We start from the raw sequence: 23,002 nt of genomic DNA on the forward strand, positions 1-23,002 counted from the left end.
TTACACGGGGAGAGTCAGACACCTCCAGATCTGGCTCAAACTTCCCACAGCTCCAGTTTTCCAGCTCAAGCCCAGAGGAGCTGCAAGCCACGGTGCGGAGACGCGGCTGGCGCGGACCACTCTTACCAAAACGCACTTGCCCGGCTCCAGGCTCCAGAGGGAACTCTCCGTGTTGATCTTGTGGGTGAGTTTCCCTTCCATGAGGACGCGCTGGCTGCTTCCCTCCAGCACCGCTACGCGAATCGCGCCGCTGCTGATATCCACAGACACCTGGAAACACACGGAGAGAAAATAACCAGGAAGGTTCCTGCTCGCCCCCTTGCTGTGCTGGTTGGGGTGCGGGGTCAAGTGCACTCGCTGGGGATGAGAGAGAGAGAAAAGCTTTCAGACCTGCACGGAGCAGCAGGGCAGGAATCCTGCTGTCGTTTCAGAGCCAACAGCAACAGCTCAGAGGAGAGAGGAAACCTCTCTGGGCAACGGGAGCCCTAGAAGGATTCGAGGCAGCTGGTTCTGCCACTGCGACTGCCTGTGCCTCAGTTTCCCCACAGAGAAAACCAGCAATGCTACAAGCCTCCTCCACACCGTGCTCAAAGGTTGGATGCCCACTCGCTGCGACCAAGCTGTAGGGAGCACAGTGGGTGCCCGGCCATCCCTGCGATGAGCCGGGCACGGGTGCGTGTCATCCCGAGGGCTGAGCGCTTCCCTACTGAGCGGCGATTCGGGGATTTCTACACCAGGAGGGGCTACAGGGGCTCGTCCCCCCTTCTGCTGCGCCGCACCGAAAGCGCCTCGGCTCCGTTTGCGCCGCCAGCGCTAGGCTCAGCCCCAGCCTCCGGTCGGGCATGCGGGAGGCACGCTGCGGCACGGCTCCCCGGCTCCCCGCCACGGGGGCGAGGGGATGAGGCAGCTCTGGCCCCAGGAACGGGGCCAGTTCCCGCCCACGGCAGCCATATGGGGAACCCTGCTCTGACCTGCCGTGGAGGTGACATGGCTCTCCCCTGGGGAGACCGAGGCAGACTGCGACTTCCCTGCGTGGCACGCAGTACCCTCCGTCTCCGGAGAGACCATATGCTCCCTCCTTTCCCTCTCGGCCCTAAGCTGCTGCCAGCGGAGAGCCCGAGCCAGGCCGGGGGACTCAGGGAGAGCCTGGCTGGGAAGGGGCAGGTTTGCAGCCCCTGCCGCTGCCCTGTCTCTGGCCCGAGAGGAGGAGACTGCGGTGAGATTTGCCTGCATTCTCTCCCAGAGTTCCCCCAGATCTTCCTCCTGCTCTGCAGATCTCATTTGAAATGTTATTACATTATCCATTACCTAGGAGATTTCCAGCGGCTCACTAGCTCCACGCCGGCAAGACACAGGCAAAGCCGCTCCAGCCGGGGAGGGCACCACGGCTGCATCTGCCTGATGCCACCCAGATCAAGTCCCCAGACCAGCTGGGTGCGACCGGGAACTGCCAGGGCTTCAGCAGGAGCAGAGGAGGCCCAGCACATGCAGCACTGGGTGACGCCGGGACTGAGCTCCAACACCGGCAGCCGGGAGCAGGACCGCGGTCGCAGGGGATCAGGGAAGGGACATGAGCTCCGGCTCTGCCAGACGAGAGAGGATGGCTGGCTTTCACCCGGCACGTGGCTGCGGACAGCATCTGTGAAAACAGCTCCTCCTGGATAGGAAACATCTCCGGAGAGGCTGCAGCAGGGACCAGCACCAGGGATGCGGTGCGGGGATGAGGCTCTGCTCTCTGCCACCACTGACTGCCCTGGTCCCTGGGTGCAAGGACGAGGTCGCTGACACCGGGCTCTCAGCATGGCACAGGGCCTGTCCAGAAAGAGTCAAGGGGGAAAAAAGCAAGGTGACCCCCAAGTCATCTTCTGGGGGGGCTTATGTGGAGCGTGGAGGGCCAGGGAGGCTGGAGATATGGAAGGCACGGACACGGCACCACAGCTGTGGGATCCATAGGGACAGGGGCAATCAAACGTGAGAGGGGTTTTATTCATTTATTCACAAAATGGCCGGCGGGGCCGAGGGACGTCCTCGAGGTGGCTCTGGGACCAGCAGGGTGTTAGGAGAGGAAGCGGAGAAACCCAAATGGAAGACGAGATCCAAACTGGGCAGCCTTAATCCAGCCACTTCTTGCTGCGTGAGAAGCCACCACAACACCCGCTTCTACCTGCGCCCACCAAAAAGGCCCCTCTTGGCACACCAGCCCACTGGGACTAGGGAGAGGAGCAAAGCACACACTGCCAAGAGCCCTGACCCCCCTCGCGTGGAGAGAAATGTCCGAGAGGACTCGTGTGCCTGTGGTGGTGCCCGGGGAACGCAGGGTTTGGCACACACGGGCAGCGGCTCCTTCTTGGGTGCCTTGGTGAAAAACCCACCTCCGCTCGGCATCCCCACTCCACCAGTGATGGTGGCCAGGCTCTCCGAGGGGCTGCCCTTCCTCCCTCCATCCCCTGCCACCCGTGCCGTCCACCACACCACGCTCAGGGCACTCACGGCTGGCAAAACCAGGCTGTGCCAGAACCAGGCACGGAGAGCCCACGCCTGACAGCAGGCAGCAGCCGGCGGGGAGCCGAGGGCGATCCCATGGGGAACGGAGCGGCGTGCAGGGGCACCCCAGCAGCTCCGAGGCTGCCTGTCCCCCGCCGTGTGGCCCCCACAAGCACCTCTGATCCCAAAACACCTGGCTTTTCCCGGTGCTCGCCAGCAAACTCGGCTCTCCGCCGTGGCTTTCCACCGCGGTAATTTCTGCGCACACCAAACCGCCCACACCCGCCCACGCGAAGCAAACAAGCAAACACAAACCTAGGAAGGAATCTAGCTCATCTCCTCCGAGCCCGGCAAAAAGAGAGGCTCCGTGTCACTACCCCCACTGAAGTGCCCGGGAAGCGCTCGGATCCACGGGCCCCTGCTGCGCCCCTAAGTAGATCAGAGAGGTGGAGATGGCAGAGGAAGATGCTCCCACCTACCCCATCGCCCCTTCCCGCTCCACGGGCACTTCTGGAGCGCCACAGAAGGAAACCTTAAGCTCGCCCGAGCGAAAATGTGCCATAGCAACAGCCTGAATCCCAAAAAGTCTCATAAGGAAGATTTTGAGCAGCGTTAGAGCCGGGCACGCTCTGAGCCCAGGGACCAAACGGGAGATTCTTAATCTCGCCTTGGCAGGCAGAAGCCAAAAACCTGATTATTTTTCAAAAAGATGAGGCTGTGTGGTGAACGTAGGGAACGCTTCTCTTTTGCAGGAACCCACCACCGTGTCCAAAGTCCAGGGAGCTTTAGAACGGCTCCGAATCATCCTGCTTTGGCCCCTGACCCAGCCTGACTGCTTCCAGCCCCCGAGGCTGGGAGAGATTTAAAGAATCACTTTAAAATGAAAAGTCAGCTGCCAAGAGGATCCCCAAGAGGGAATACCACGAGACGCCTCGCAAGGATAAGGAAAGTCCGACATCCCAGAGGGATGCCCGCAGAGGGAAGGGCAGGCAGAACGCAGGGCCCGGCAGGCAGAGCCGTGCCACAGGCAGCAGTGTGGGACGGAGCTGCCCTGACAATCGCTCCCGCTGACACGGAGAGGCTCTTCCGCAGCGATGGCATGGTCTCCAGTCGAGAATCCTGTCCCAGCCACTCTGAGCACCTGCAAGGCCCCCGTGCTCCTGGGTGGCAAAGAACGGGGCGGACAAAGCCTGCTGCTCTTTTTTTTTGGCAAGGGCGCAAAGTTCCCTGGCACAAAGGGCACTTCCCTGGGCAGGGAGAGGCATCGTGATCGCAGTACGATGCAGAGGGATGGAACATCCTTCTGGAGGCTCCCGAATCCTTCCAAGAAACAGCCTGGGTTTGTTTTAGAGACCCACTAGGAAAGATGCATCTCCTGGCCCCCCTGCTGTCCCCGTGGCAGCCGTTTGCACCCTCACCCCTCCAGTGCGGGCTGCTGCTGCCAATTCCACTCTTTTGGCATGATCAGAAGCTGTGTAGGCTGGAGCCGGTGAACAAACCCAAGCGTGCTCATTTCAGCCGCCCTGGCAGCAGAGGAGAAGGAGAGGTGGGGGAGCGCGGACTTCCCAAGTGGAAAAATACAGAATCAGTCGTGGTGAGGGCAGCACTCGGGAAAGACAGGAGAGCCCGAACTTCTGGATCCAACCAACCCCAGCGGCGGGCCATCGCCTCGCCAGTCCCTCGCTGAGAGGGGAGAGCAGCAAAGGAAAAACGAGGCGACCGCTCGTTTTTGAGTAGGGAAGGAAGTTCCTGCCCGAGCTGAGGGGGCAGGCGAGACCCCCCTGCCCACATGCAGGCAGCCAGGGAGAGGGTCCGGCCGCCCAGCCTGTGCCCCAGCTCCCTTCCACCCAGAGCAGGTCAAGTCCCACGTGGGCTGTGCCTGCTCCAGCTCCCAAGTGCCAGAGGAGCTGTTCCAGCAGCTCCTGCTTCAAACGAAAGACAGGAGAAACTCCAAGGTAGAGAGAGCAACTGGGGAAGGGGCGTCCATGCCCAGCCAGGCTCACAAACCTGCGTGTGAGCCTGCAGCCAGTGGAAGCGGAGAGAAAAAAGCGGAGAAAGCACCACGCTGCGCCAGGGAACCCCGCTGGGGCCGGAGCAACAGGACACTGCAGTCACAACGGGAACACGGCCAGGCTGGGACTGTCGGTCCCCACCGGCCGCACACCCAGCACCGGAGAAACAGGCACAACTGCATCCTGCTCCTTGAGTACGAAGGACAAGGAGCCTTCCCGCTCCAAAAACAGCTTCCCAGGAAAGCTGGGCACCTCGAGGGAAAGTGAAAGGCTGACAGACACACCGCTAACGCCGCTTTACCTGCTTGCCTTTCACGATGTGCTTGGGCACCGGCACTTTAATCTCCAGGTCACTGTAGTCTTGGGACCAGGTGTAATTCTCTCGCACGGCTCCGTTGTAGCTGTCAGGGTTTGTCTGGAACTGTTCCTGTCTCCTGGGGGGGCAAAAAAAGGGGTGACATGCTAAGTGTCGGACAGGTCGGAGCCTGGAGAGAGCAGGAAACCTGAGAGCAGGGGATGAGGAGCAGAAGGAGAGGGCAGAGCCTCTGCTCGGCCGTCCTGTGAGCATCCCTAATGCCTCAGGCTGATGCCCGGTCTCTCCCTCGCTGCTGGCAATATCTGGGAAGGGAGAAGGTTGGGGTCGGCCGCCCCAGGATGCAGAGACCCCAGCCACCCTGCCCGTTGCGGGCCACCCGCACGCCCCTCACTGTGGTGTGCCACAGCACGAGCCAGGCCGCCAACGGGACAACTGGTGGGACACACGGCAACTTGGCTGCCCAAAAGGTGCAGAGCTGGCCCCTGGCTGCCTCGAGGCACCTTCCCTGCTAACTCCACTCTTCCCGACCACCACATCTGGCGCAGGGGACACCGTCATGTGCCGCAGGGGGTGTGCTGTCTCCTGAGCCACCACAGAGGTGGTGGCCCATTGCTGCGACCTGGCTTCACCACGGAAAAACAGAGCTGGTCGTTGTCCTCCTGATTTTAGCATGTTTGAGGAAAGCATCAGCTGTCGTGAGCGGGGCAGCTGCTGACACAGAGGTGGTGGGGCTGTGGAGCGGGACATCTGAAGAGCCAGCCTGGCATGGCACTGGAAGGGGGCAACTCAACAAGCGGCTCAGGAGCAAAACACAGCTGCTTCCAGCCGCAGAAATCATAGAATCATGGAATGGTTTGGGTTGGAAGGGACCTCAGAGATCATCCAGCTCCAAACCCCCTGCCATGGGCAGGGACACCTTCCACTACACCAGGCTGCTCAAAGCCTCATCCAACCTGGCCTTGAACACTTCCAGGGATGGGGCAGCCACAGCTTCTCCGGGCAACCTGCTCCAGTGCCTCAGCACCCTCAGAGGAAGGAATTTCTTGCTTAGATCCCATCAAAATCTCCCCTCTTCCAGTTTAAAGCCATTGCCCCTTGTCCTGTCACTACACACTCTTGTAAAAAGCCCCTCTCCAGCTTTCCTGTAGCCCCTTTAGGCACTGGAAGGCTGCAGTAAGATCCCCCCAGAGCCTTCTCTTCTCCAGGCTGAACAGCCCCACCTCTCTCAGCCTGTCTCCATAGCAGAGGTGCTCCAGCCCTCGGATCAAATCTCGAGAGAAGGATGAGGAGGCAGTTGTGAGGGGAGGATGGGATTTATCGGATCGATAAGCAATAATCGATACAGCACTTCCAGCCAAGAAAGGAAATCTCCATCACACCCATGTCCCTTCAAACTGCTGGCAGGCGGAGGATCTGCTTCATCGCAACCTCCCGGACAGGGCTTTCCAATAAACCCAAATCTTTCCCAAAGCCCGCTGCGGCGCTAACAAAAGGCAGAGTTATTTAAAACGTTTCGATACACACCCAGTCCTCAACCTGGAGCTGCACAAACACGGGGCTGCAGCGACTCACGTAAGGGGGGGGCCGGTGACGAGTGGCCCCGGGGGGCAGTGGCGCTGGGGACCGCGTCTCCCCATGCCCCGCCGCCTTCTGGACACCCCCACACCAAGGGGCCTTTGCCAGCACGGGGCGGGGGCAGCTTCCAGCAGCGCGGAGCCCCGAGGATTATGTAAAATCCATTGATTTTAATTAAATTAGGCTCCGAGACCGTCGGAGGGTGTTGTCAAAGGGGCTGTGTGTACAAACATACGCCTTTTTTTTTTTTTTCTTGATGATTTCATGGGGTTTTACCCGCCCTGTTACAACCACCCGCACCCTGGGGCGGATTCGATCCAGTTCTCCGGGCAGCACAGGCAGCACTGGGGTCTGGCAGTGGCCGCAGGCTCCCAGCCACAGGCCAGCGATTTTGGGGGACACCACATCACTTTTTTCGGCATCTTGGCCTTGCCTGGCTGTCACCCATTGGGTGCCCATTGCCATGGAAACGGGGTTGGCATGGCAGCGCCAAACCGGAGCTGGCGCGGGTTGGCTCCAGCTGTCGGTTTCCCAACCGCCCCCGGATTGTAGGAGTCGAACCGGCTGGAGGGCGAGAGGGGGAGCGGTGCGGGGGGTCGGGGTCTGCGGGGCCCCACTCCCACCCCACAGGAAGCAGAGGGGATGAAAGGAGGCGGCGCGTCCCCGAGCATCGTCTCGTGTGTGCCCGGGTCCTCACCTGGAGCCAGCCCAGCTGGGGCACCTGTCCAGCTCTTGGGGCACGATTATCTCTGAGACCATCCTGTGCAAGCCCCTGGCAGAGAGAAGGGATGTTCCTCTGCCAGGCGAGCATCCGTGCACTGCCCGGGGCAGCTTGGCAGGTTAAACGCCCTGGCAGGACATATCCCTGCGTGGCAGGGTGTGCCCAGGCACGGAGCAGTTCCGTGGGCTCTACTTGGGTTGGAGCAAGCACGTACGTGGCTGCACGATGAATCAGAGCACAAACCTGATCAGGCTTTAAAACCTCCTGGGTTTTGTCCTCCTAAGAGAGTGTTTCATTCTCATTGGCACGAACCTGAGCCGCGAGGCAGAGCTCACTACGCTCCTTCCAACCTTGCCAGCGGGACACCTGAGGAAAGGCATTTGGGCCGAGGGTCACCATCCCAAGCACTGGTGGCCCCCTGAGAGCCAGTACAGAACCACACAAGAACCAGCAAATGGCTATTTACTCCCCGGCCGCTTCTCCTCCCAACCTTCCCTGGGAAAAGCTCGAGGGCTGGAGGAGGAGGAGCGAGCGCCGGCCCAGGACAAGGCTAGTTGGGCAGACGCAGAGCACCAAAGATGGGAGAAAACCCATCAGCACAAAGGCAAGTAAGAGGCCAGCTGCAAACGCCATACGGCCACAACACGGATAAAAACGATCCCGAGGCAGCCGCTCGCTGCCACAAAGCCACCAGCTCCGTCCTTGCTGTGCCTCTCAGTGCTGGGGCTGAGCAGACCTGAGCCAGGCACGTCCGGACGTTTGAGCCCCTGGGAGAGCTCGCCGAGCATTATCCCATCGCCCTGTGAGGGCACGAGTGGCTTCACGGCAGCCCTGGGAGGAGTCAGCATTAATTGGGTTATTTCCACAGGGAAACTGAGGCAGGACTCGCTCTGTGACTTCTCTTCGCATGGCATTGCTACCGAACAAGCGGTACGGCTCTGTCCTCGCTCCCTCCGGGCCGTAACTGAAGCGGCGCGCCGGGTGACAGATGGACGTTTCACGGCCATCCCTGCCTCCGCGCGTGCTGCCGGGACGAGCTCGCAGCCCTTCCTGCAGCCCCAGCCAAACCATCCCCGTGCTCGGCCGGCTTCAGCGGGGAGAAGCTTCCCCTTGTGCCTAAACCTCCTTCCAGCCGTGGCTGCTTGTCCTGGGGGCGCGGGGCCGGGCGCCGTCGCTTCCCCACTTCCCTCTTCTCCCTACCAGCCAGCCCGAACCCCTCCAGCCCTTCCCACAGGTCGCTCCTGCTGATCTCTGCTCCTGACATCCAAAATCCTCAGATGTGAAACTAATGGGGTGATTTGTGTCCCCAAACTGGACCACAGGGGGAACTCACGAAGTCCTCAGTAAATTCCCCTGCAAGTTTGAGCAAACGAGGATTCGGGGGGACGAAGGCAGGCCTCCGCCTTGTTAGGCGCCTCTGACAGCTCCACCATCTCCTGGAGCAACTCTTCCTTTCCTGGAGGTTTTCCAGCCAGATCCTGGCCTGGTCCAACTGTGCTTGGCACATGCCAGCGGCACTCAAGAAATTGGACCCATCTCCCTGGTCGGGAGGCAGCTTCCCTCGTCGTCTGCAGGAGACGGCCCCGGCTCACGGCACACTGGGCCGAGTGGTGCCGCCGCGCCAGAGGTGGCTCTCCGGGCCAAACCTGTCCCTTGTGCCGATCCAACAGCACCACCACACAGCGGGCAGAGAATTTCCTGCACAAACACCATCGCCAGGACACACCTCCATCCCCGGACCCACCAGGCAGAGATCGAGGCTGGATCCGGAGCACAGCAGCGCGGGTTGGACGGTGATCCTCCCGGCAGCCCAGTGCCGGCAGAGCTGCTCCCAGTGCGACGGTCAGCTTGCCAGGATGCCAAACCACCCGCCGGGCCAGGGCAGGTGGTGGCAGGGCTGAGGAGAGGCAGAGTGAAAAGGCTTCGTCTTTTAAAAGCCACCAGAGCTTGGCACCGCGTGCACTTGGCTGCCGGGTGGTGGGGATGGTGTGGGTGGGTCTGTGTGTTCTGTCTTGTTCTATTTTTGCTCGCAATGTGTCATTTTGGGGGAGGTGAAACCTTTAACAATGCACCGTCGAGAAGCAGCTGATCTGTTTTCCACTCCCAGGAGCTGCACTGCCACCAGTATCGGAGCCGCTCCCCTCACAGGGGGTCAGACCCCCGACAGCGGCGAGAGGGGACCGGGACCCGCTGAGAGGTGGTGGTGTCACCCAGAGGTGCCGCTTGGGCGAGGCTGGCCAGGGCAGAGCTGGCCCTGGCGAGCAGGCTGGCTGCCCGAGGGTCGAGCCCCACACACAGATTTCTGGGCATTTCTTACTCCGGGATTTCCAGCTCCGCGGGTTGGTGATGCACAAGGAGCCGAGCGATGCAGAAGCGTCGGCAGAGCAACCCTCTCCTGTGCAGACACACGGCTGAACGCGCTTCCCACCTCCAAGTGCAACAGCTCCAGCACCGGACGCAAACCAAGAGCAGGAACCAAACGCCGAAGGATTTGGTTTAATGCTTTGTCCGAGGAGAAGGAGGGCAGCTCAACGAGTTCCCCCTTGCTGAGGATTTTTGATGCAGGAACGCAAAAGTTGAGGAATAGATGGAGCGGCACGGGAGCAGCCACCCTCCAGCCCAATGCTGACGCCCCAGGGTGGGCGAGCGTCGTGGGAAGGAGTTAACACAGGCTCATCCCAATGGACTTTTCATTTCTTCGTAAAAAGAAGAAAAGAAAAACAATCCCAAAGATTTTCAGAACCCAGGAGGGCTTCTGCACCTTACCGGCACCACCGCCGCCGGCCGGTACGGCAGATACCCTCCAGTCACTTGGCATTCACGGAGAGCTTCCTCCGGGGCCGGCGCTGCTGTTTGCTCTTAGACAAGGTGAATTATTTAGGCAGCTTTAAGGAAAACGTGTCAAGCCAGTTAAGTGATGCAGATGTGGAGGCGGGTGAAGAAGAGAAACAACCTCAACAGCCAAAGCTGGGTGAGAGGGACTGGCTGAGGCTGAAGAGGATGATGTGGGGAGAAAGTTGGGCTGGCGCAGCAAAGCAACCAACCCAGCGTACGCAGGAACGCAGACCTAGACCCGCTCCCTCTGCAAAGCTGCTCCTGCAGGAAGTATTTATCACAGTCCTACCCACCCTGTGGTCTGCCATCAGCAACACATCCCATCAACTCCCACAAGCACATCCCAACCGCACCAGCAGGCCTCTCCCCTCCATTCGGAGTGGGGAAAACAGAGGGGAACAGCATTGTACAGAGTCACCCTGCAGGCAAACAGCAGAGAAAACCCACCCCAGCTCAGGATTTTAACCACTGGCAGAGGCCTCGTGTGATGCACGAAACCCTCTTCAAGCTCCAGAGGTTGCCAAGAATGGAAAGATCTCATTAAGTAATAACGAAGTTCTGAGCAAGCAGGGAAAGAGACAACGAGGCACAAGGCGTCCGCGTAACCCGAATACGGATGCGGCGAGCGCGGCCCTTCCAGGGAGACGCACTGCACGGCGTCAATCCAGCCAGCGTTTAGTGCAACCCTCAGACGTTTGGATCAAGGCTGCTGCTCCATGACAGCAGCCTCGAGCGAGTGGCGTCCATCAGCATAATGAATCCCACGGCCCCGGCGCTGCGCTGACTCCAGGAGGCACTGGAAATTCAGAAGGAGAAGTTGCTGCTGACGTGTGAGCGGCTCGGGCAGGCTGCAGGACACCCAGCACCGCGGTGGGGCTGCAGCCGGGGGCTCCTCCCTGTGACTCGCTTGGAAATGCCCACCCTGGGGTGGGTTTCTCCAAGCCAGATGCCTCCGACGCAGCTCCCGGTGCCAGCACCGGCAGGAGCGGAGATGCGACAGCAGAAGGACCCTGCCACCTCTGCCCCACCCAAGGCAGAAGCGTTCAGATGTTCCCACAGCTCGTGGTTAGCATCGCTCAGCCCGGAGCCTCTTGCTGGGCTTCCAAGCAAGTGAGGAGGACAACGTGGAGAAGGACAAGAGGAGCGTTTGCAGTCTGTGCCCCAAACCCCGCTGCGATACGCTCAGCGCTGCTGGGAACCAGCCACTGTCCTCCTGCCCCTGGGCTCCTGCTCCCGTCACACCCCTGGAAGCTTCCAGGCCTTCATGTGATCATAAATCCCCCGCTGGGGATGCACCCTGGAGCACACCTGCACCCAGCCTTCCCAGTGCTGCCCGCAGCCCGCTGGGGTGGGAATCATTGCGGGAGAAGCGGGATGAGGGCTGGCCAAACTGAGCAGGCAGCAGGCAGCCGGCAGGGACCTCTCCGCATCGCTGCGTGAAGGCCACGTTCGCCCGACGGCATCAACATGAGCACTGGAATACAGATTTCCAGAGCTCCTGGCTCCTGGTCCCCTGCCTGCCAGCACGGCCAGACGGAAACTCAAAGCCACCCTAAGTCCCAGGAAGGTCTGTGCACCCCGAGCAGAAGCTTGAGCCGGACCACGGCCAGAGCTACGAGCTTCCCCCGGCTTTTAAGGTGAATTTGAAGAGGGTCAAACACGCCCTCAGCTCCTCGGGGTCCCAGCGCGGCTGCTGGAGCAACTGGTAGAGCAGCCGACGCTTTGAAAAGCGGCGTTTCCAAAGCTGCAGCGACTGCGTGCCTGGAAAACACGGGGTTCGCGCTCCTTCCGCAAGCGAGCTGCGCGGGAGCCGCCCCCTGCCTCCGCGCTTCCCGGCTTTCGGCACGGAAACGTCGGACCGTGGCACTTCACCGCTCCTGGTTTTGCCTGAGAAGCGCCGAGGCAAGAGGAACACTTCCCGCGGGCTCTCGGCATCGCCGCGGCCCCGGAGGCACCCGGTGTTCCGTAACGGCTCCCTTCGTACACGGCACTCCCATCAATTAGGTCTCCGGCAAAGCGTTCGGCAAGCTGAATCCCAAACCCTTCCCTCGTACAGCTCAACTCACACCCGCGCCGGGATCCACTCCGACCCACTCCGCCGCTCTCCAGCTGTCAGCTCTGAGCTCGGCAGGGGCCCAGGGGGGTCTCCCCAACTCTCAGGGTCTCCTCCAGCCCAGGTGTGTTTTGGTTGCTGGGGGAAAACACCCCAAATCCAGTTGTGGAAGGTCTCCTTCACCCCTGAGTGGACAGAAATCCATCAGTGGTTCCCCAGTTGCCCACTGCCCTAGCCTCGGGGCTCCTGGGCACACACCTCCAGGGCTGCAAGGCACTTCTCAATACTGAGACAGGCCCAAGCCGGCAGTCCTGCTCCCAAAAAAAGACTGAGGAATGGAAGTCAATGCCTCCCCCCTCACTCTCAGAAGTCAGGCGTGTCCTGGCCGGGCCATGCAGCCCAGGCTCCAGCCTGTGGGGACCACCATCAACTCTACAGAAAGGTCTCCTCACCTTCAGGAAGCTTCAGGATGAGCTTCAACTCATCACCAATGATCAAAACCAGAGCACATCAAGACACTTTCCCCCTGTATCCCACTGTACCATCAAGCCCAGACAATACGGCAGGGAGAGGGGGTCTGGGCTCCCCTGTACGAGGTGCCCAACGTACCACCCGCATGAGGTGATGCCTCTACTGCCTGATCCAGCAACCAAACAGCGAACCCACCCAACCCCAACCGAGATGCTCAGCCCCTCTCTGTGCCAGGCGAGATGCTTGGTCTTTTCCAAGCTCGCGCTCTTCGGGGGAGCTTTTAGCCTTCCCTTTCGGTTTCCGAGTTATTTACGGAGCCATCCGACAGAGCCAACTTACTGACATTAGGCGAGTTGAAATGCCACCACCAGCTCGCAGGAGAGCTTCGGAGCATCATCACCAGAGGGCTGGATTTCACCGCTGCTGGGATATCTAGGTCAAGGACAGCAGGACATGCTACTGTTCGGAAAAGTCCCCTGGGATCCTTACTGTTCGCACAACCTTGGGTTTCGGAGGTCTCCTCTGAGAGACCTACGCGTGGCCAAACCAGGCTGGATTCAATTATAGTTCCCTTGGAAAAAGGGGATAAGGCCAAAGAAATCCAACGGGATTGAACTGTGGAAGCACAGGAGAAGGTGGTCTCTCAGACCCCGATGCCACCGACACGACCTGGCACCCGGCGGCACAACGGGACCGTGCCAGACCCGCACATCCATGGTAGTTTTCCACATGAAGCTGCTTCCTTCGGTGAACAACGCGACATTAAACCAAGCAAACGGATATCGCTTTTTTAAACAAGAATCAGGCACATGCTGTCCCTCGGCCTCCAGCCCTGGGATTTTCTGCTTGTTAGGAGAAAAATTTATAGGTTTTAATTTAGTTATTTTTGGTCCTGGGACCTAATTTTGGAGCTCAGTACCTTGGTAGGGCAACCAAAGCCCTAAGCAATTCAGTGCGTGACAGGGGAACTGGCGCTCCGCTGCTGATCTCAGCAGCTGGAGGAGTCCGATTCCCTGGGAAAACGCTGGAAAATTGGGCCCTGGCTGATTCCTCCTCAGCTGCAAAAGGCTCGTTACACTCGAGGGCTGCACCGGGCAGAGGGCCGGGGGGATCTCATCCTCGGCTCCAGCATTCCAGCCCTTTGAGAAGCTGCTTCCCCAGCAGCCGAGTTCCCACTGCTACAGGAGAAGGCTTATGTATTAAAATAATTCTCCCAGCGGGAAGCCGCGGCCTCTCTCCGTTGCAAGAAAAAAGACTCCGCTTGGCAAGGGGACTTAACTTGAAGACAAGTTTCTCCACTTCCTCCAAGTACAACCTGAACACATCCCTCCCGGAAACTAAACACGGCGGCACCGCAAAGGCAGCGCTGCGGCTCCGAGAGCAAGACGGCCTTTGTGTTGCACGACGAGCCGAGGATGCGCCGCCTTCCCTCTCCCGGGCGCGTTGGAGGAGGGAGGAATGGCCGACACGGGGCTTTTGAGCAGGGAGGTCTGCATGGAGCTCATGTTCCCAGCCAGCACAGGTTGCAGCTCCCACCTGGAATGCTGGTTGTCAGCGTTGAGGGAGCGCTGGGAGGGGAGGAAAATGGTTTGAGTGATGTCCCTTGACTCGGCGGGACCACGTGGCTGGAAGAGGGTTTCCTGGCCCCATCGGGACAGCCCAGGAGCAAAGAAATGGGGTAGGAAGTGGAGAACCCTGACAGTTTCACACATACAGAGCAGGGGGACAGCCTTCGGCACCCCAGCATCGGCAAGGAACAACGGAGGATCGTGTAGGACCAGGAGGATGCTTCAATAAGAAACAACTGAGCAAATGAGGGCTCTTCGGCTGAAGGGGGAACAGGACACGACAGGAAAACCCCCCACGGCAGAGAAGGGGAACGGGGAAGCGCCTGCTGCCTCTCCACCTGCACGGAGCGGTTCCAAAGCCGCATGGCAGTGCACCCGCTGCCCGGTGGTGGACCTGGTGGCCGGTGGTGGACCTGCTGCAGGACACCGCCACAGAGACCCCAGGCTGAAATAAAGAAACAAAAGGGAAAAAAAAAAGAAATCCACCGAGAGACATGAACAACCAAGCACTCGCTCTGGCTCCAAAGTCACTGAGCCGCGGTTTGCCGCCGGCAGGGGAAAGGCACGGAGGAAGTACCACCGCACGCTCGTTCTGTTCTTCTCCTCTTCCTCAAGCGCCTGCCGCTGTTCCAGGCAGGATACGGGGCCAGATGGAGCTCGGCTGTACCAGGTCAGGCTGTTCTCCGGAGGCCTGGCTGGCTGCTGCTCGTGACGGGCCTCGGCCGCGCCGGGGCAATTCCCTGCACGCAGCCCCGGGTGCCTGGCGGCACTTCTGCGCAGCTCACATGCGCGAAAGGAATCGGAACCAGGACAGGCTCTCCCTTAAATATGGATCGGGATCAGCTCCGTCTTTCTGGGGCAGGCTGGAAGAACAGCACAGACCCTGAGCTCTTGTGGTGAGCTCACCACGAAAGCCCAAGGGGACATCAGGGAAGGAAACCAGTTTAACTGGCTTCTGGTCTGGACAGGTCCCACGCAGAGCCTACTGAACGGGAGCATCCATGGGCTCCACTCCCTTCCCATGCCCATTCTCCTGGAAAAGGCTTGGGAGAAGAAAGCTTGGGATAACGCCGCTTCCGAGTCAAACAAAACTGACCTTAAAGCCAGCAGCGTGCGGTGATACCTCCTCCCCACAGCCCTGCTCCTCCGCTGAGGGTGACCAGCAGCGAAATTCCCCTCCCCGGCACCCAGAGGAGAACGAAGCCACGCCAGAAAGCCCATCCTGCAAGCACCTCGCAAGGAAAAAAAATCCATCTGGGCTCCCGGCAAAGCCAAGTCGTTGCTAAGTCAGATGAGATTCACACAGGAGCCTCATGGAAATTTCCCAGAGCGCTGCTGTGTCATCTCCAGGATGCTCCCCAGCGTGCCCCGCAAAGGGTTAACCCCAGACAGCGCGGGGCTCGGGGAATGGAGTCAGCTCACCAGATGAACACATTTCAGTTCAATTTTGTTCCCTTCTCGCTGGGGACAGTGAAGAAAACACACGAGTGACTTTTGTAGGTCAGCGCTGGGTCCCACCACTCACGTACAGGATGGGACGGCGGAGCAGCGGGCAGGCGGCCCCGGGGCAGAGCTCACCTGGACAGGGTGGCCAGGGTGGCCTCGGGCCAGTGAGGGCCAGGACGGGGCACAGGCCACGCTGTCGCCTGTTCGTGCCCTTCCCTGGAACAACCACACATCACGCGCAGGGCACAGGGAGTCTCCTCCCCAGGCAGCACACGGCACAAGACCTGCGGGGTGTCCTTCGAGGTGTGACCAAGGCAGTGGTGGCACTGCAAACAGACCCTTTCTCACCACAGCCCCATCCTACGGCTTCTTCTCCCTCTCCGTGCCGAAGGAGACAAACCGTCAGTCCACAGAGGCCCCAGGGTTTCGCTCTGCGCTGGCTCAGCAGCGCCAGTCACCATGCCAGGTCCCCTGGCAGGTGCCACAAACCTTCCCCAGGGATGAGGTGCTGCACGTCCCCCTTGGCCTGCCCGGTGCTCACTGGTGCTCCGAGTCCTGCTGGATCTGTCCCGAGCCCTGGGTGCACCGTGCCCAGCATGGCAGCCCATCCCGGGGTGGGTGGGTGCCACGGCTCCATGCCAGCCTGCTCTGACCTGTGGCCCTGCATGGTCAGGGGAGCAGAGGGACCAGCAGCTCCCCCGACTCCCCACTGCCTGGGGGAGGCAGAAGCCAGGCTGGAATCACCTGGAGGGAACCCTCATCTTTGGGGGAACCCTTCAACATCTGTCTGCCCCTAAAGATTCTTCTCTGGGAGACCTCCCAACCTGACAAACCGCTCTTTCTGGTGGATCGTTATCCCGAGATCCAAGACAGTCTCTCACAGATCACCCCAAACAGCCCAGTCCTGAGCATGCCTGGCTGGAGCATCCAGCAGAGATGCAAAGGAAAGGTGAAGGTGAGGCATTCAGCATCACGCCCAGGCTCCAGAGCTGCCATCCCTAACCTCCTGCCACTACCTCTTGCCCGCACACGGAGTAACCCCTGGGATGGGGCTCACGGCACAATGGGAGGAGAGCTTTCCTTTCCATTCATACTCGGAGAAAGAAAGCAGCAGAGGGGAGCCAGGAACCGGAGTTGGAAAGCACAAGCCGAGCGCCCAGGCCGGGCTGCACGGTGCCACACGTGGGCTGCCGGGCTCTATTTTAAATGCTGTGTGGCAAATGTATGCAGGATGACATCCAAGCTGGGGGAAGGAAGGGTGCTGGGCGGCGGAGGTGTTCAAAATTAGGAGCTGAGCTCAGGCGAGGATGGCTGCTGGGAGCAGATGGGGGGAGAGCTGGAGCAGGGGCCGGCGTGAGGCACAGCTGCAACGCTGGCCCCGGCCGAGTGCTCCCGGGATGAAGAGCCCCGCGGCGGGGGGCACGGCCAAGGTGGGGAGAGCACGTCAGAAAAGCTGGTACCATCTCGCAAGATGCTCACCAACCGCGCCCTGGCACCCGGTGAGGCTCTGATGGGAGCTGGCAGATCTGGGATGGTACCTGCCCTACATTTACGGAGCAGTCAGGTTGACGGAATGAGCGAGTTTTTATATAGATTTTGATGGCGGCGGTTTCCTTTACCAGCAGCGGGGCGGGGGGAGCTGGGGGGAAGGAGGAGATGGAAAATATTCTCGTTTAAGCTCTTTCCTGCAATCTCGCTGCCGGAGCGGCACATTATTCATGCGCCCCTCGTAACCAGGCTGGTGGCTCTGGGCTCTGCTCAGAAGGGGCCGTGCGGAATTAAGCAGCCGGTTAAATTATTAATAGTCTGTCGGGGGGTGCCCAGGACACCGCTCCTGGCCTCGCTGCCTTTCGGGGGGCTCCAGTGCCCCCCAGAGGCACAGGAACCAACTACAGCCGCTTGACAAACGCGCTGCCTGCCCTACTTAGCGCCCGCGGGCACCCTGTTCCCCCGGCCTGGAGACCACCGCGCTGCCAAGCCTCGCCGGACGGGTCCTCCTGCTCCCGGTCTCACCCACCACGCACCCAAACCGGGCAGGTGTCAACAGGGGCTGCGGGTGTTTTACCCCGCCGGGGTGTTTGGGGCAGCGGGAGTGGGCGCGGGCAGGAACAGGGAAGGGGGAAAAGCCCGTCGGGCGGGCGGAATGTGCAGGGGCACCTGTATTCAGCTGAAGGCACTTTGTTTTCACAGCTAGACCAGCAGGAGAGCTGTGTTCCATGCCATGTCTGCAGGCTGTCAAGCAGCGCCCGAGGTCTGTCAGGGCTCCGGCGGTGCCAGGACAGATGCTCCAAGGGTGGAGGATGCCGGGGCTGCGCTTCGCACCCACCCGAGGATGCGACAGGTCGGCTCTTCCCACCCACAGCAAAAACCATCCCCGTCGGCTCCACCGCACTTGCCGTCGGACACGTGCTGCCCCAACACCTTCCTGATGCCTCCAGGTTCCTTCCCGCAGCCTTGACATGTTTCCAGGCAGCTCAACACCACCCGTGCCAGCTGCTGCCCCCACAGTGAAGGGCCCGACTCCAAATTCCCCATGGCAGAACGCGACAAACGTCGGCTGCGAAGGGGCACGAGCAGCCGGGGCTCCAGCAGCCCCGCTCCTCCCGCCCGGAGCCTCGCGGGGGACTCCAGCCTCTCCCTCTCCTTTCCCTTTAGGATAAGGCCAGGCTGGAAACGGGTAAAGCCAGGCGCAGCCCGGCCGCAGAGACCCACCAGCTCTAAAGGCTTTTTTTGGCTCGTTAATTTTGGGCTGGGAGAGGTGTCAGACTGACGGCCCCGGGGACAATCCTTCTTTTTCACCGGACCGCTCCAGCACAGGCAGCAGAACGGGGCTTTTCAGGTGATTTCATTTTTGGCTTCTGGCTTATTTTTATCCCGCAGGATGTGTGCCAGACTGGTCAGGTTAAGCACGAGTCCTTCTCCTCCTCCCCACTGGATCAAGTTACTTGGCAGGCGCTGTGTCCGGGCGCAGCCGGCACCTTTCCCCCTCCATACACGGGCTACACTGGGACCCTCCTCTCCTGCTGCCTTGAGCCGAGGCCACCAGCTCCAACTCCACCACAGTCCTGCCACTTCCCGTTCCACTGCCCCCCAGTTTTGGTCCTCAGACCACCCCATCCACACGCTGAGGGCTGATGGCCCCCAAAGTCTGGGCTCTGAAGCCTCTCTGCGCCCCAGAGGCACTGGCCAGCCCACTCCTCCCAGGACTTGTGGCTCTCCCAGCAAACTCTGCTTCTCTCTGGTGCCTCGTCAGCCTGGCCTGGAGGACAGGGATCACTGGCCCTGGCTGCCCTCCTCGCCAAGTGCCACTGGGAGAGTGGGGACGGACCCCAGCGAAGCTGCACGTACGGCCAGGAAAGCAGCAGTGAGTAGGTGACAGGCATCACATGGGGCTCTGGCCACGAGAGAGACACCAGGGAGGAAGGAGACGGCGATCTGCCACAGCCTGCTCGCGGCATTGCTCCCCGAGGAGAGGTGAAGCACTGACTTGGGCAGCGAGGGCACACGGGAGCTTGAAATTAAAGGACAGGTGAGGCCCCAAGAGAGGGTGAGATGGCTTTGCCTCAGCTCAGGGCCATGGTGATGCCCAGGGAAGGAGAAGCAAACCCTGCGCAGGACCCTGCGCTCAGGTAGGCCACGCTGGCCCGCTGGAGCTCACCTCCCACCGCTCTGCGGGCAGAGCCGAGCTGCAAGGGTCAGAAATGCTCTGGCAGGACTTTGAAACAAAGACATTTTTGTAGAAAGCAAGGCTGCCCAGTCCCGCTTGAAAGCGACTGCGGCTGGTGAAAGAGCACAGCTGGAGGGAAAACGCTCTGCAGCACTCGACTGACCTTCAAAGCCGGCCCGCTCCGAGCACAGCGCCGGGCCAGAGACCTTCCGAGGGCTCCGAACCCATTTTTTGCCACACACCTTTGACGCTGCGGCGGGCTCTGCTGCCTGCCAGCCTGCCCGCACCAACCGCGGGTATCAGTGCAACCCTGCCAGGCTGTTCACACCTCTCACAGCACACCCGGCGAGTCTGACGCCAAATTCCCATGGGAAAAAGGCTCAGGATGGTGCCAGGGTTTCGGTGACAGTCAGACAGGTCCATCACCACAGCGGCACGATGGCAAGCGCCAGAAAAGGGACGCTGCTTGCTGCAGGCAGCACGAGGAGAAGCCACATGGACCAGTCCAGCTCTGCGGGGCCGTGTACAGGGACGTGCCACCCTCCCTGCCCAGCGTGGATGGGAAAACACCAAATCCCCCTCAGGAGAACCAACCCCTGCCCTCCCGTGGGGAATTACACGCCACCTCCGGCCACAGGAGCCCGCGAGGGGACTCCTGGCAGCCCCCCGAAGGGCTGAGTGCCCACCCCCACCGAGAAGGGCCGCATGGCAGGACAGCAAACACCACCTCAGGGCTTTTGCCTTCCTCCCTGTGAGGAGCACAAAGAAAGAGACCCTTACGTGGGCAGGTCTGCTGGCTGGGGCTCCGCCGGGGCAGCAGCCCCCAGCGGCTCCGTCGACACTGGGCTGGGGGCTGTGCCCTGGGCTCTGTCTGACTCCTGCACCCCCACAGCCCCCTCGGCATCCGGCGCTGGGATGTACTCCGCTGTCGTCTCTACCTCGACCTCCTGAGCCGCAGGGGACAGCTTTACCCTCTCGGCAGATGCGGCAGCCTCCTCCTCCTCCTCCTTCTTCCTTAGCTTCGCCTCCAGCTCTCGGTGCCTCTTCTCATCGTCCTGCCGGGCCATCCGCTCGAAGACTTTGAACGCCTGGAAGACAAAAAGCGAGCGGAGCAGGTCATCCAGCTGCCAGGCTCTGCCTGGGAAGCTGGGGGAGGAGGAGAGGAGAAGCATCGCGCACTTGGGGCACTTCTTACTGTCCCCCCCACTCCGGTCACCACAGGCCCCTCGCTCCCGACATCAAGTTGCTTCAATTGCCAACAGAACCAGCTGCCGCCATTTCAAAACTCACACGGCTACATTAAACACACCTCGGGACAAAGGCTGAGCTCCTGGGAGCCGCTTTGAATCGCTGAAATCCCTCTGCTGCTGGGAAAAGGGATGATTACTCCAGAGAGAAGCAACGAGCTCCGACTCCTGGCTGGGAAGGGAGCTCTGAGGGAGCTGCTGCCCCTTCAGCCTCCCCTGGCCCGGTGTCCCAGCACTCACTGGTGGACCATTTGCAAACAAACCGACCTGTAAGGCGCAAACGAGATGAGGTGTCCCAGGAGAAGATGGAGGATGGCTTACCTGGTGCCCAGAACTGACTGGTTCAGGCCAAAAACACGCACTCGCTCAGTGAAAAGCCATCCCTCCCCATCCCCGGGGGCAAGGCGGCCGCTGCCCACGCCAGCAGCAGCAGGAGAAGGTCTAATCCCTCAAAGGAGCCTCGAACACGGCCCTCCCTCGCTTCCCGGGAATGTTTCCAAGCCAGCTGCAGTGCTTCCAGCAGGAGACTGACCCTGAGCTGTGCACTTGGCCACAGTGCCGCTCAGTCGCGTCTCCGTCAGGGTGCAGGACACGCAGGGCAAAGGGAGGCAGCACCGGGAGGGCTCTGCCGGCACGGCCGCGGCAGGACTGGAGCAGTGTGTGCTCACACCCCCCGTCCCGGGCTTCTTCCCCACATGGCGACCAGCCTGTGGAACCGGGACACAGGACAGGAGGGTGCCAGGCATCATCCCCACTCTGTTTCATGGAATCATGGAATGGTTTGGGTCAGAAGGGACCTCAAAGATCATCCAGTTCCAACCCACTGTCATGGGCAGGGACACCCTCCACTACACCAGGTTGCCCAAAGCCCCATCCAGCCTGGCCTTGGACACCTCCAGGAATGGGAAGCGTTTGCCTCTTTCTTCACCATCGCTTTTCCTCCATGTGTCCGTCCCCAGCTCCTTCTCTCAGCCAAGCCTGAGCTCAAGCCGGTCCCATGCGGACCGTGCAGAATGACTCCTCGAAACCACGTCCTTGTTCTGGGCTGTGGCCGAGCCAGGGATGGAGGCGAGTCCCTTTGACCACCCCCCGGACCCTCCCTCAGCTCCAGGGCTCTGTGGCACAGCCGCCAGGCCGCCCTGGGCAGCACGTTTCTGGGCACAGCCAACGCTGCGGCTGCTCTGTGTGCCCAGGTGTCCTGCCGCCACCTTCCCACTGCGGAGCAGTCCAGGCTCCGTGCTCTCCTCTCTGCAGCCCGAGACGTCCCTGGGCTCGTTCTCAGAGCCCAGCGCACTCCCGCTGGGGGGACGAACTCTGGGACACGGGGGGTGACAAGGACCCCTCGTGTCACAGAGCAGCACAGGGAGAGGGGCAGGGATCTCCTGCCAGCCTGCCCGGCCTGGGAAGGGAACCTTGCCCAGTCTGAGCAGGGGAACACCCCAAATCCAGCCTTACCCCAGTTTTTATGAGCTTCTTTCCTGCCTGCTAATAAAGATGAATGACAGATCGGACAAGCCCTGACTCAGAGACCCCCAGCGCCACGCCCAGCCCAGCCAGGTGGCAAAACCAGCGGGTCAGGGGCTTGTGCCACCTTCCACTGGTGATCGAGGCTCTTTCCACCAGCGTGTCCCAGCCCGTGGCTGCCCGCGGGGCCCCTCGCCTTGTTACAGGGGTGACGCTTCCCACCCACACCAGCACCCAGCCCCCACCCGACACCTCTCCCGCCTCCTCCTCCTCCTCCTCCCCCACCCCAGCCAGAGGCCGTAACTGGGGGGCTTCTGTGCTGCCCGCCCGCCGTTCCCGCTCTCCTCCACCCTGCCCCCGGCTCCACCGCAGCCGTGACCCGGGGGGCACCCGGCCGGACACGGGGGGGCACGAACACTGTTGGGGCCCAGCGACAGGGACAGCACTGGCCGCCACGGCCTCCGCCTGCCCCGACCGCCAGCACGGCCGGGCCCCGCCGCCGCCGCCCGCCGAGGAGCACTGGTGCCGGGAGGCCGTCCCGGGCGGGGGCGCGGCAGGCGTGGGCGCCCCGCCGGTACCTGGAGGGCCATGGCCTGCGCGGCGCCCGGCGGGAAGCCCAGGCGGTCCCCGGGCCGCAGGAGGAGGCGGTAGAAGTCGGTTTTGCGGTAGAGGAACCCGAAGAGGACGCGCAGGAACTCCTCCACGTTCCCGACGTGCTGCAGGATCCCCAGCAGCGCCTGGTCGTACATGTCGGTGAGCGCCGCCGCGGCCTCCATGGCGGCCCCGGACCCGCTGTCACGGCAACCGCGCGCGGCCGCGCTTCCGGTCCGCCCCGCGCTTCCGGTTCCGGTCCGCTCCCCCCCCACCCCCCCGCGCGCCTCGGCCCGCCCGGAACCCGCCCCGCGCCGCCACGTTCCGGCGGCCCCGATGCCCCCCCACATCGTTCCCCGGGGACCCCCCAGTGGCACCAGTGCCCTTCCAGCACCACTGCGGCTCCCCGGGGACCCCCTCGGTGCCCCCGGGGCACCCCCGGCCCCCCCCGAGAGCGCCGGTGGGACCCCCGACAGCACCGTTGGGCCCGCCCCCCCCCTCACCGCCCACCCCGCTGCGGTACCCGGGAGACCCCCGGAGACCACAGCTCGG

General features: G+C 61.5%; 1 protein-coding gene across 1 annotated transcript; it reads right to left on the reverse strand.

Annotated features, from left to right (window-relative positions):
- On the reverse strand, window positions 1-22,662 carry NUDCD3 (NudC domain containing 3). Its single transcript, XM_086628009.1, has 4 exons — window positions 22,438-22,662; window positions 19,929-20,236; window positions 4,798-4,930; window positions 1-270 (listed from the first exon to the last, which is right to left on the reverse strand). The coding sequence occupies exons 1-4, from the start codon at window positions 22,633-22,635 to the stop codon at window positions 1-3; spliced, it is 909 nt and encodes a 302-aa protein (XP_086484135.1). The 5' UTR covers window positions 22,636-22,662.
- Between the last annotated feature and the right edge of the window lie 340 nt (window positions 22,663-23,002).

The sequence above is a fragment of the Tauraco erythrolophus genome, chromosome 29 (assembly GCF_009769465.1).
Source record: "Tauraco erythrolophus isolate bTauEry1 chromosome 29, bTauEry1.pri, whole genome shotgun sequence".
In the NCBI taxonomy this organism is placed as follows: Eukaryota; Metazoa; Chordata; class Aves; order Musophagiformes; family Musophagidae; genus Tauraco; species Tauraco erythrolophus.